This window comes from Antechinus flavipes, chromosome 2 (assembly GCF_016432865.1).
Source record: "Antechinus flavipes isolate AdamAnt ecotype Samford, QLD, Australia chromosome 2, AdamAnt_v2, whole genome shotgun sequence".
NCBI classification, from domain to species: Eukaryota; Metazoa; Chordata; class Mammalia; order Dasyuromorphia; family Dasyuridae; genus Antechinus; species Antechinus flavipes.
This window is the reverse complement of record NC_067399.1, coordinates 427,583,390-427,595,516: the sequence shown is the minus strand read 5'-3', so window position 1 is coordinate 427,595,516 and position 12,127 is coordinate 427,583,390. Positions and strand designations below refer to the sequence as shown.

General features: G+C 31.9%; 2 protein-coding genes across 7 annotated transcripts in view; both read right to left on the bottom strand.

Annotated features, from left to right (window-relative positions):
* The window catches only part of NSG2 (neuronal vesicle trafficking associated 2), a 228,334-nt gene extending 223,953 nt beyond the window's left edge, over nucleotides 1–4,381 (bottom strand). The window contains exon 1 of the mRNA XM_051978930.1: nucleotides 4,372–4,381. The gene's annotated coding sequence lies outside the window, so the exon portion shown is untranslated. The remainder of the gene's footprint in view (nucleotides 1–4,371) is intronic.
* Nucleotides 1–12,127, bottom strand: part of CPEB4 (cytoplasmic polyadenylation element binding protein 4) — a 75,803-nt gene that overhangs the window by 43,786 nt on the left and 19,890 nt on the right. For all 6 annotated transcript variants that reach the window (XM_051978922.1, XM_051978921.1, XM_051978923.1 and 3 more), the window contains exon 3: nucleotides 9,630–9,711. In XM_051978922.1, coding sequence (XP_051834882.1) covers nucleotides 9,630–9,711 — 82 coding nt within the window. The remainder of the gene's footprint in view (nucleotides 1–9,629; nucleotides 9,712–12,127) is intronic.

Below are 12,127 nucleotides of genomic sequence, written 5' to 3'. Positions count from 1 at the left end.
CAACAGTACACATATTCCACATATATGTATATAACGTACAATATATGTAACATTATGTAATGTTCACGCAATAGAGACACATATATATGCATATATACTGTGTGTATGGGGAGAGAGACAGATATAAAAGTAGAAATAGATATATCAGGAGTCAAGCACATATACCTATAAGTTCACAAAATTTGTGAATAGGGTAAATTATCAGGCTTCTTCCAGACCTTAGGTCAGATCTGCATTTAGAAATATACAAGAAGTACTGAACCAATATTAAACTCAGTGTTTGGGTGTCAAAAGACATTTCTGAGGAGCTCTTTAATTTAATCAAAAAGATACGGCAAAGTTCACAAACAACCCTGAGATTTTAACCAAAAGAACCCTGCAAATACAATCTAGAAAAGTATTATCAGCTTTAGCAATCAACAATTCCAATACAACCCCTCCCTGAACAGAACACAGCCTCTCTGAAAATTCTTCTCAGAAAGTAAGGCTTCTGAAAAGCCTTTTTAGAAAGTAAACAAGATAACAGATGATAACTAGTTTCAATTGATTAAAAGTTAACCAAAATTCTCACTTAAATAATAAAAACAAAGCAAGCACCACACCTTATTTTATACTTTTTTCCCCCCCACTCACAAGATTACCTCAAAAAGAAATCCCAGATCTCATCAGGCAGGCGGATACAGCAACACTAATCAAAGGCCCAAAGAAAAGGAAATTTTAGGATGTTCCATTACCGCAGCAACATGTGGGGGCATGCAGGAAGAAAGAAACAAAAACGGACTTCTTCCCTAAATATCTACTTTAAAAGTTAATTACTACTTTGATATGTACTTTATGCTTTTATTTATGAGGAACCTAAGTACTGGGTGAATTTCTATTTTTGAGCAGTTTTTGAGAACTCCCCTACTATGGTCTGCATCACTTGGTATCATCCAAATCGTTCAAGAAAGAGCCAGAAGAGTCCAGGAAGTTTAGCCACATGAAGCTAATGTTAACAGATTTTAATTTCTCTTTTGGCTCTAAAATATACAGGCATGTAGAAGGTTAAAAAACAAAAGGTACATGTCATCTATTCTAACCTTCTTTTATATTAATCAACTAACAAGCATTTAATAGGTGTCTAATATGTGCCATACATTATGCTAGGCAGATAGTACATGAGCCCTTTATTATTAGGTCTACTTATTAATTAAAAAAAAAAAAAAGCTGGATTACAAACAAAGCTTGATGAACACAAAACACCTGGTCAAAAGAATAAATAAATAGGTAGCTGAAATGAAAAATAAATTCTTATGGAATAAATTAGGATTGAGAGTTTGAAAGGACCTTAGAGAATAAAATCCAGACTCCCCTTATTTAAAGAAAATGAGACCAAGAAAAGGGTAAAGTGCTTTGCCAAGGTCAAGCAGATATTCAGTAGCAGCAAAAATGCTCTTGAGGAGCTTGGAGGAGACAACATGTATGTGTGTGTAAACATATAATATATTGTGTGTGTTATATGTGTACACATGCACATTGTATATACTTAGATATATACAATATACTCCACGTGCGTACATATTTACATGTATGTACATATGTATGCATACATATGCACATACATACACACACCACAAATACACTCATGATGGCAAGGGCATTAGCAGCAGGAAAGATCTTATGTAAAAGATGGTGTTGGATTGTAATATGTTAGTAGGAGAATAAAGTATAACAAGATTGGAAAGAAAGCCTGGGGTCAGGGTTTAAAGGCCTTTAAAAGTCAAATCAGAAGTTATAAAAAGAGGGGACTATTACAGTTTGGGTGAAAGAGAAACAATCAAATTTTAGGAAAACCTCTTCAGTAACTGTGAATGATGGATTAGAGCAGGGAGAAATTTGAGATAGGAGAACAATTATAAAGCCATTACAACTGTCCAAGCAAGTGGTCATTAGGGCCTAAACTAGAGTACTGATTATGTGAGCCAAAAGGGACAGATATAAAAGATGTTGTGGTGACAACTTGTATTATGGAGAGAAAAGAATTGAAGATAAGGCAGAAGCTGCACATCTGGAGGGATTAGAAAGATTGATGTCTTTGAGAAAAATGGCGATATTTCAAAGAAGGATAGCTTTTGAAAAAGGTAATGGGTTCTGGGGATGTTTTGGCCACATTATATTTAAGATGTTATCTGGGATATCCAGTTTGACATGTCCAAAAGGAAGTTGAAGACCAACACCTGGGGTTCAGTAAGGACTAAATAGTCATTCATATCTAGAAGTCAGTTGTATAATGGAAATAACTAAATCCATATGGAAAGAGAAGAGAAGCAGGCCTAGGACATAACCTTGGAGTAAACCTCCAATTAGAGGTCATGATATACCTAAAGAACCATCAAAGGTGACCAGACAGGTAAAACGAGAATGAATAGAGGGCTGTGGCATTAAAACCCAGAGAGAGGAGGAAAGAGTGGTCAATGGTGTTAAATGAACATTGAGAATATTGAAAAAAAAAAAAAATCAGAGTTGACAAGTGAGAAGGGGAAGGTGGAAAGAGAGAGAAAGAGAAGAGATAGAGGGAGGAAAGGTAGAAAAAAAGGAGAGTATGAGTGGGGGAGAAGAAAGGAAAGTAAGAGAAGAGAAGAGAGGAGAGAAAGGGAGAAGGAAGAAGAGGAAGAAAGAGGGAAGGAAGGAGAGGAAAGATTTCATAGGAAATTCTGGAGATAGCTGAAGATAGATTTAGGCCAGAAGCCACATTACAAATTTGAGTCCAAGTAAGAGGAGAAGTTCCAGCAAAATATTGGGGCAACAAGGTTAGACAAGAATGCTCTGGATCTGGATACAAGGAAAAAGTGAATTCAAATCTTGCCTCAGTTTCTAGCTATACAAGTCTAGGAAATCACCTGACCTCTCTTAGGTTTCCTCAGCTCTTAAAAGAGGAGAATCACAGCAGCCACTTCACAGGAATTTTGTTAGGTTCATTCTGAATATATATAGCTATATACACATACATATATGCGTGTGATACATGCATATACACATACATCACAATACAATCATTGTGGTGGCAAGTGTGGGTCTCACGTAGAAGATGGTGATATTAACACATTTTAAATGAGGAAAATGATCACACACACACAAATAAAGTGTTCTTTTGCAAACCTTACAAGTGTTATACAAATGCTACCTTTTATTAGTATTATCTTTTTCTTAGGTATTTGTCTATGAAAGAGAGAACTGATTAGAACAATAATTTGAGAGAATGGTAGATTCTAAGTGAGGGATTTTTAACAATAAGGGGCCACTGATCATCTTTACAGACATCAAGAAAGGGACCAATACACAGAGTAAGACTGAAGAGTATGTATACAATAGGAGGATGCTTGTAGAGGCTAATATATTAAAAGCACATAACTACTCAAAGTTGGGAGGGATAGCCAACCTACTGGATGAAAAGATTCAAAAGGTTAAACAAAAATGAACAAAGACTATAACCCCCAAGAACAGATAACTTTGAGATACTACAATATAACTAGAAGAAATTTTCTTTAAATCATTTTTTAGATAATTTCATGTAGGAAAGTGAATAATTGCAAGGAGAAAAGCCTTACAAATGACTCTCATAAAATTTCATAAATCTTAAGAGCATAATAATGCTATTTTTAAGTCATTTTAGTCATATATAACTCTTCATAATACCATTTAGGGTGTTCTAGACAAAGATAACTGCAGTGGTTTGCAATATCCTTCTCCAGGTCATTTTACAGATGAGGAAACTGGGGCAAACAAGATTAAGTGACTGGCCCAGGATCACTCAGCTAGTAAATGTCTAAGGTCACATTTTAATTCAGGTTTTCTTTACACCAGGTCTGGTATTTTGTCCACAGTGCCACCTAGCTGCTCCCTTATAAAAATTTAAGCTAGAATTATTGTTGAGATTACTGTGTTGTTAATTCCATACTTCTTGTCTTTAAAATAAAAAGCAAAGAAAGAAAACTAATCATTTTAAGTTAAAGATAGAAAGTTAAGTTGTCCCTGGTCTTCATGAAATATTTTCCTGATTTTTAGAGATTCTCACAATTCCTACATTTAGCCAGAAGACAGTTACTGTCATGTATATATAATTTTTTAAAGGAGTTGTTTGATTACAATTGTAGGGATAAATTAACTAGTTTACTTTATCTACTTTTTGATCATGCTACATGTCCTATTAAATTTCCCTTAAATGAAAAGGTCCATTTAAGCAGTTTTTTGTCAAGTGATTCCCTTTTCAATAACCTATGGAAAAAGAATTAAATAGAGAGAAATCAGTTCTGTCACAACGAGAACGTGTATTTTCTCCATCATTTGTGCTAGTTTCAAATAGGAAATATTCTTATTGTATGCAAAGAAAACTGCAAACCACCCATTTTATCATTGGTTCTACTGAGGTTTCCTAATTACATTTATTCATGGAATGGTTCAACTATATTACAAAATGATAAAGTCAATTCAATTCAGTTATCAACTCTTATAGGTGACCAAAAAATCTGTAAATGAAAAAGCATTATTATCCTTGTCTATAGTTAAGTCAGTCTCTATATTTTGATAAGAACTCTCTTATCTATCATAATGAGTTTTAAGTAATTACAATTTTTTTTTCCATTGGACTTAAAGAATTGTAATTATATCCAGAAATACAGGTGGCATCAAAAATCTTCAATGTTTTAATTGCATCAGTGGATTACATTAAACAGACTGCAACCTTGATATATTTGTATAATGTGGTAGTTGTGTATGTATGATACTTCTTGGAAAATTAAAGATTAAGCAGAATTGAAGAATGGCAGTTTGTCCTAATAAGATTTTGTACAAAAGAAAATACAATTTCAGGTCATCTGGTGGCTTAAGGTATAAGTACATCAAATTCTTCCTAGGCATAGTTAGAAAATTTAAGTAACCACAATTGTCTTTCTCCTTTAGTGATATAAAATATATCATCCAAAAGAAAACAGTTGGGGTGAGAATATTAATCTAAAAAAATGAAAAGGGTTTTAGTTTATTAAGTTTAAGCTAAAACTTATTTTCTTTGAGGTGCTTTTTCTAAAATTTTGAGCTTAGCAACAAAGAGATACAGATGGATCATCATTGCCCACTCACATATGTATTTATTTCAAACCAATTCACAGCAGTTATAAATAGGAGTTCCAAAAATTACAGCATAAGGTAAGAAAAGAGAAAAAATACATAAGGCAGTTAGTAATGAAAGGCTTAAACCCATTCAGTTACCAGGAGTAACATACAATTCTTTGGAACACATCCATCTCTCTTGAAAAAACACTAAAAGATCAGAGGTGAACAAGAGATAACAAAGGTGTGGAGGTGGCAATGTGCTTAACCATGCATTAACACACACCTACAATATAATATCATACATATATCAAGTTTGGAGTCAGCTCCCTGGATTCCACTGACAAATGTAAAACCTGAAGCTTTATTTTGTCACTTGAATTTCTGGCTGTATTACAATAATGTATTTCAATAGAAAAATTCTGAAATTACTCACAACTTAGGAGAACAAAAAAGTCCCCCTTAAGAACATGAAAGTTTTATTTCCATATATATTATAAAAAGCAGAAAATATTCCTTAATATTTGGGATAAAAATATACATACTATAGTTATCCTTTCCTGTCATTAATTCAATTATTCTCTAAATAACAACTATAGCATTTCATAAGTCACTTTTCTTGGATTTTACTTTAGGTTTCTAGTGAATCATTGAAGAACACATTATAAATTATCAAAACACTATGTAATAATCATTTAATTAAGTTTGGTCTCTAATTACATTTATGTACATTCTTCTATTTCCTCTTTCAAATACTTACTCTTCTGTTTCTTTTCCATCCATATAATAAATTGTTTCACCTCAGCTGACCCCTTTCTTTAATCATCAAGCCTAGCTTTTTATCTATGTCCTATTCCTAAATACTACTTAATTTATAAAGACAGTCTTTAGTATATGCAGTATAATAGGTTTTTATGAATCTTTGGCAGTTTATAATCTATGTTTTAAAGCACTAAAAACAGATGTATGCACATGTGGCTTTAATCTATTTCATGCTGCTGTATCTAAGTAGTAACTAACTTCTCCGCCTACAACAACCGTAAGAGATATAAAAACCATGACACTAACTAACTAATCATCTCAGCTTCTACAGTGGTGGAATAAGATTTCTTTTCAGGTGAAGAAAATACTTGATAAACCTAAAAAGACTGCAACAGGGTAAAAACTACCATCTGGAACATCCAAATTCAGAATTAGTCTCTCTCTCAGACTCTTAGCTCCTGAAGGCCGAGTATGCTGTAAAGAAGATGAAATTAGTCTCCAGGGAAGGGCTTCTGCAGATCATCACTGGCATTGGTTATATAGAAGGCAACACAAAATCTCCTGGATAAAAATAACATAAAGAAGTGGCAGCTGCCCAGAGAAAGGATATAGAGATAAGATATGGGGAGGACAAAAAAGAAAAGAAGGAAAAAAAGAAAAAGACATGAGACAGAGAGGGAGGGAGGGAGGAAGGAAAAAAGAGGGAGGGAGACAGAGAGGGAAAGTAAGAAAGAAGGGAGGAAGGGAGGAAGGGAGAAAAAGAGAGGGAAGGAGGAAAGAAGGAAGGAAAGGAAGAAAAAAAGAATGAAAGATGAAGGAAGGGATAAGAGAGGAAGACAAAACCTCACAGAAAGGGAAAATATCCTTCAAGTTTTTAGATAACTTAAAAATAAATTTTATTATGAAAAATTTGAAGTATATACTGCAAAACAATTATTTGTATATCACAATATGCTACCAGATAGAAAATCTTATAAAAGGAGATTTAAATATTTTTGTGGTATTTCCTAGCAAGCAAACAGTGATGCATCAAGAAGGCACTTCATCCTTTTCTGTGAATATTAAGTGACTTCTCTTCAACAAACAACATATAAAGTATTTATTGATCTGAATATTATTATGAATCTTTTTGGACAGGCAACATTCAATTAAAGAAATTCAATAATAAACTCACACTATGAAGTGTGAAGAGCTATTACCGTACTGTCACCTTTTGTGTATGTGGTGGAGAGCAGTCAATATATTATGATTTCTAACTAGAACAAGAAAAATAAGTTTATGCTTTTAAAGAAAAAAAAATCCCCAACATCTTGAAACCACAATATTACATCTAATTGTCATTTAACTTTGAATTTTCTTGTTTGGCACAGGCTTTACTAAAGAATCATATGCATATGAATTGTCAAAGAGTAAAGAGGAAAAATAAACAGAGTAACTTTAATTACTACTTACAGAACATGCTTGAGTTATTTTTGGAAAGATCAGAATAGCAAAGCCAAAAAGCTAAACACAAACTTGCCTTCAGACTTCATATTTTAAAATCTCTGAAATTAATTTTATTTTAATTAAGTTTTCAGGCCTTAAAAATACAAGATCTAAAGGATGTATTTCATTGCTCACCTCAGAGAATCAATGCTCACAATGTTCATGGTGAATGAAATAGGGCACATAGAAAGGAATTGGATACCTCTTGTAGTAAGAAGTGAGCTGCTACTATTCAATTTTTAAAATATCCCCAAGCTGATTCTTAAAATAAAAACACTATCACTTTAGATACATTTTCATGACTACTTCAGGGCCCTATTCTTTATATGAGTAACTTAAGCATATCTACAGTAGCTCTATACAACTAAATCTAAATGGAAACCATAAAAAGAATAGGCCAGAGCTTACTAGACCAGTAACAAAGTATTATAAAGGGAACTATTTTGGATAGTAATGTAATATCAACCCAAATCACCATTTTTAATTCCATGTTAAATCTTAGATTTTTTTTTTTTTAACTCTAAACACAACACAGAAAATATCATTTGACATGCATCGGAAATTTTAGGGCAGTTAACATAACACAATGTTGTATTAAAATCACATTTATGTGATAAGCATGAGAACACAAGTATTCAGTGACAATCTGAGGAGACATTTATATTAATTATATTTTAGGCAACCCTTTTTCAGAATTAATTTTAGGCAACTTAATTTTAATAATAATAGGAGAGAAAATATATAGTAATAACAGAACTATATAGACAAAAGGAATATGAACACAGACTAAAAAAGCAGCATGAGCTAATTGCTTAATCTAATCATATTGATAAATCTATAACACTAACCACAGCTAGACAGTAGATAGAACAGTGGACCTAGAATCAGGAAAACCTAAATTCAAATACAGCTTCACATCTGGCTATATAAAACCCAGGATAAGTCATTCAACTCTCATTTGCCTTAGTTTTTTTGTCTATAAGATGAGTTAACAGTAGGCCACGGGTTGTTGTGAAAATAAAATGAGATATTATAAAGCACCTTACAATCCTATACAAGTGCTATATAAATGCTAGCTATCATCATCATCATTATTATTAGCTATTATTATTTACTACTGACTCACAATTATTGTTAAGTACTAGTTAGTGGTGCCCTATTTTGAAGTTGAGGCTGATTTAGGATCATAAGACTTAGACCCACAGGAGACTACATAGTCATTTAGTTCAAAACCCTAATGTTAAAAAGTAGGGAGGAGAATGGTGGGGCAGGAAGTGAACTGAAGCTCAAAACAGATAGTATTTACTTGCTTCGAAAAAACAATTTATTATTCTGCCTGCAACTTTATCTTTTAAAAGTTTGATTATTAAATCATAACAAGTTTGGTTAAAATTAATGTACATTTACTGAGTAACTTTATATGCACGTTACATTGAATTAGTTTTCCAATGAGTTTCATTTTGAATTACTAAATTATTAAAAAGAAAATAGATCTGTGAAGCATTCTGTAAAAATTTTCTTCAAAGTTCATAATCACAACATTTTTATATGACATTCGTATTTTTAGCACCATATTATTTTCCATATATATATATTTTGAAAAACTTTTAAGATGACTCTTGAAAAATTACTTTTATATAATAAAGTCCAAAGACAAATGAAAATGACCAAATATCTAGATGTTTAATTTATTAAGATTTATTTGTTTGGACCAAATATCTAGATGTTTAATTTATTAAGATTTATTTGTTTAGATCAAAGATGGCTTTTCTGAAAGGAAATGATTTGTTTCAGACTTCAGAGTCATAGACTTTCAGAGATCTTCAGAGATCAGCTAATCAAACCCCCTACTTTTAAAGAGGAAAACAAAAAAGAAAAGAAATTAAGGCCCAGAGGGATTAAATGAGTTGTCCAAGGTCACAAAACTTAGTTGTTAGGATTAAAATAACCTAGATCTCTTCACTTGCAGGTTTCAGTGCTCTTTCAAAAAACTATACTTTCATTTCAAATTATGACATGCTGTCCAGTTAAACAAAAACAGAAAGGGAAAAAAACCACCCTAACTATAGACATTTAAACTATACCTGGATTATGTTCAATATCTCAGATAAACATATCATCATGTGCACTGAGCATGTTTTACCTCAGATAAGGAAAAAAAAGGCTCATGTGTCAAACTGATAAAACTGAAAAGCTGCAGTACATTTATCTATCATATTTGCCACAATAGGGCAATAGTTTTATACCATAGACATACTATTATTTTTAGCTCTTTATTAAAGAAAAGTTATATTTACCTTTAAGTGAATCATTTTCAGCTCTCATTATATCAATGAGTGAGCTCTCTAATGAGTGCATGTCAAATGTCCTTGGGCGCTCCTGAAAACAAAAACATTAACAAACTGCTTTTAAAAATATATATTACTTGAATAATTAAGTATGGCATAGACTTAAATGACAACTTCACTCTTGTCCAAGTAGAATCAAAGATAAGTTTTTTGGTAGGTTAAGTCAACATCAAATTGTTTGTATTAATACTTCAAAACTTCAATTAACTACAATGAGTCAGCAAGAAGTAGAATAAAATAAATTCCTGTCAATGATTTCATCAACAGTATTATATATTCTACAGAAATAGAAATTAAAAAAAAAAAAAAAACACTTTAAATTCTTCCTAAAGGAAGAATTGTTAAAAGTAAAATTCCCACCATAAAGTTTTTTCCTACTATCAATCGTTATTGTTTATTTAGCAGTGTTAAATAGCTAACTCCAGATTTATGTACTAGATAGGGACCCAAAACTCAAAATCAGAAAAACCTATATTCAAATACTATCTCTAATACTTAATGGCTGTAGGACACAGGGAAAATCCACTTAGCTTCAATGCCCCAAGGCACTCTCTCATACTCCACGTGGCACAAAGCTACAGGTATTCATCTGCACAGTAGGAATTTCCTCACCAGAAGTTCCTCTTACAAAAGATCAATTGATCCAGTAATAGTCACAACAGCTTGATATATGGCGCTTTAAAATGTATAAAGTGCTTTACATTATCTGATGTGTTTGTTACCAGCCCCAAAATAACTCTCTGATGTAGATATTAAAGGCATTATTGTCCCTATTTTATAGATGAATAAATTAAGTCTCAAAGAAGAGAAATAATGGCTTGTCTGTAGACATTCAGCTAATATCAGAAAAGGGACTTAATGCTAAAACTTCCAGACTTTAAGTCCATAATTCTACCTAATGCAAGCTACATTGCTTCCTTGGAAGTATTTTTCACATTGAGAATTTTCCAACTCAAATCTTTAAATTGTAAAGTCATTAAATGCTTACTGGAATAAGAAAATTAAAAATTAAGAAATTGTTTCCTCTTTCCATATACTTAAGGCTGTTTTTAAATATAATTATCATTTTCTAAAAAGAGGTGGCAAAGATTAGTAGAAGTGTTTTATCTCTTTTGCCTTACTCAATGTAAACATATAAATATCAAAAAATACTTATTACCTACTGTTAACACCCTTGATACTTCTTATGACTTAAAACAAATTGCTGCAATTATTCTAAAGGAACATTCTCATAAGCATATTTTTTCCTATTACTGACCAGCTGCTACTGTTTAATAGAACTAGGTAAACACATTCACAGCATCTGTTCAAAAACTCATCCTTTGTATACATTTTTGAATATATGATTATAAGAATTCATAGTATACACGCAGCATACCTATTTCTATTTTTCTCATTCTGTAGCATTTTCTTTAAATCATTCCATATTTGCATATCTTTTTTTTTTCATATAACACTCAATTTTAAAGCTATTGCAGAAGTTTGCTTTGATATTCCCCAATTAGGAATTTAAGTTACTTTCAATATTTTTACTATCAAAAGCAATACTCCAACAAACATCTTTGTCTAAGTAGTTTTTTTCCCCCAACTTCTTGGTTTGTCCTGTTGAGAACTGCCTATTCTTATCTTAGTTTATAACTTCTAATATAAATTCTGATATAACATTAGTCATTACGACATATTCATCAAGAAAATCTCATTAAGTATTCTTAATTTTGTTTTGAATTAAATTCACCTTGAAAAAAGTTTTGTTATATAACCATATCTACTAATCTTGTCTCCAATAATTTCAATACTCCTCAATATGTGAAATTAAGGCATTTTTTTACATCCTTTGATCTTTAACTTATCAATTTGCCTGTTATTTATTGTAGCATTTTCCTCTAGCTTGATACCCAATTTTTATAATAAGATTTACTGAAGGATTTCTTTCTCTCTCATTTAACATCAATAGCTTTGTTATATAACAACTATTTACAACAATTTGCATTTTTATGGGATTCCTATTTGCTTTCATTACTCTAGCTTCCTACTTTTTACCAAATACCAGATAGATTGACTGTCACTTTATAACATTGTTGATTTATTTTCAAAGTCAATAACTTAAATGGAAGGACAATAAAAACACATGCTACCCCCACTATAAAAAATAAATTTGATATAATGAGTTCTCAATGCATTGAGACATGATTTCAATACTTTAATCCAGGCAGGGGTTAGTTTCATTATTCTGATGAAACCCCCCCCTCCAAGGAAAAGCAGGGAGAGGCTGTAGGACAGAATGCTTAAGATTTGTTAGGCAGTTGTTCCCTCTAAGTTTTGACAAATAAAGATCTTCCTAAAGAGTAGATGAATCTACTAAAACAGCTTTCAAATTAAATAAGCAAGTTGTCATAAACTAGAAGTTCTCCCCCCAAAAGTTTTGTGTATAAAGGTTTGACACAATT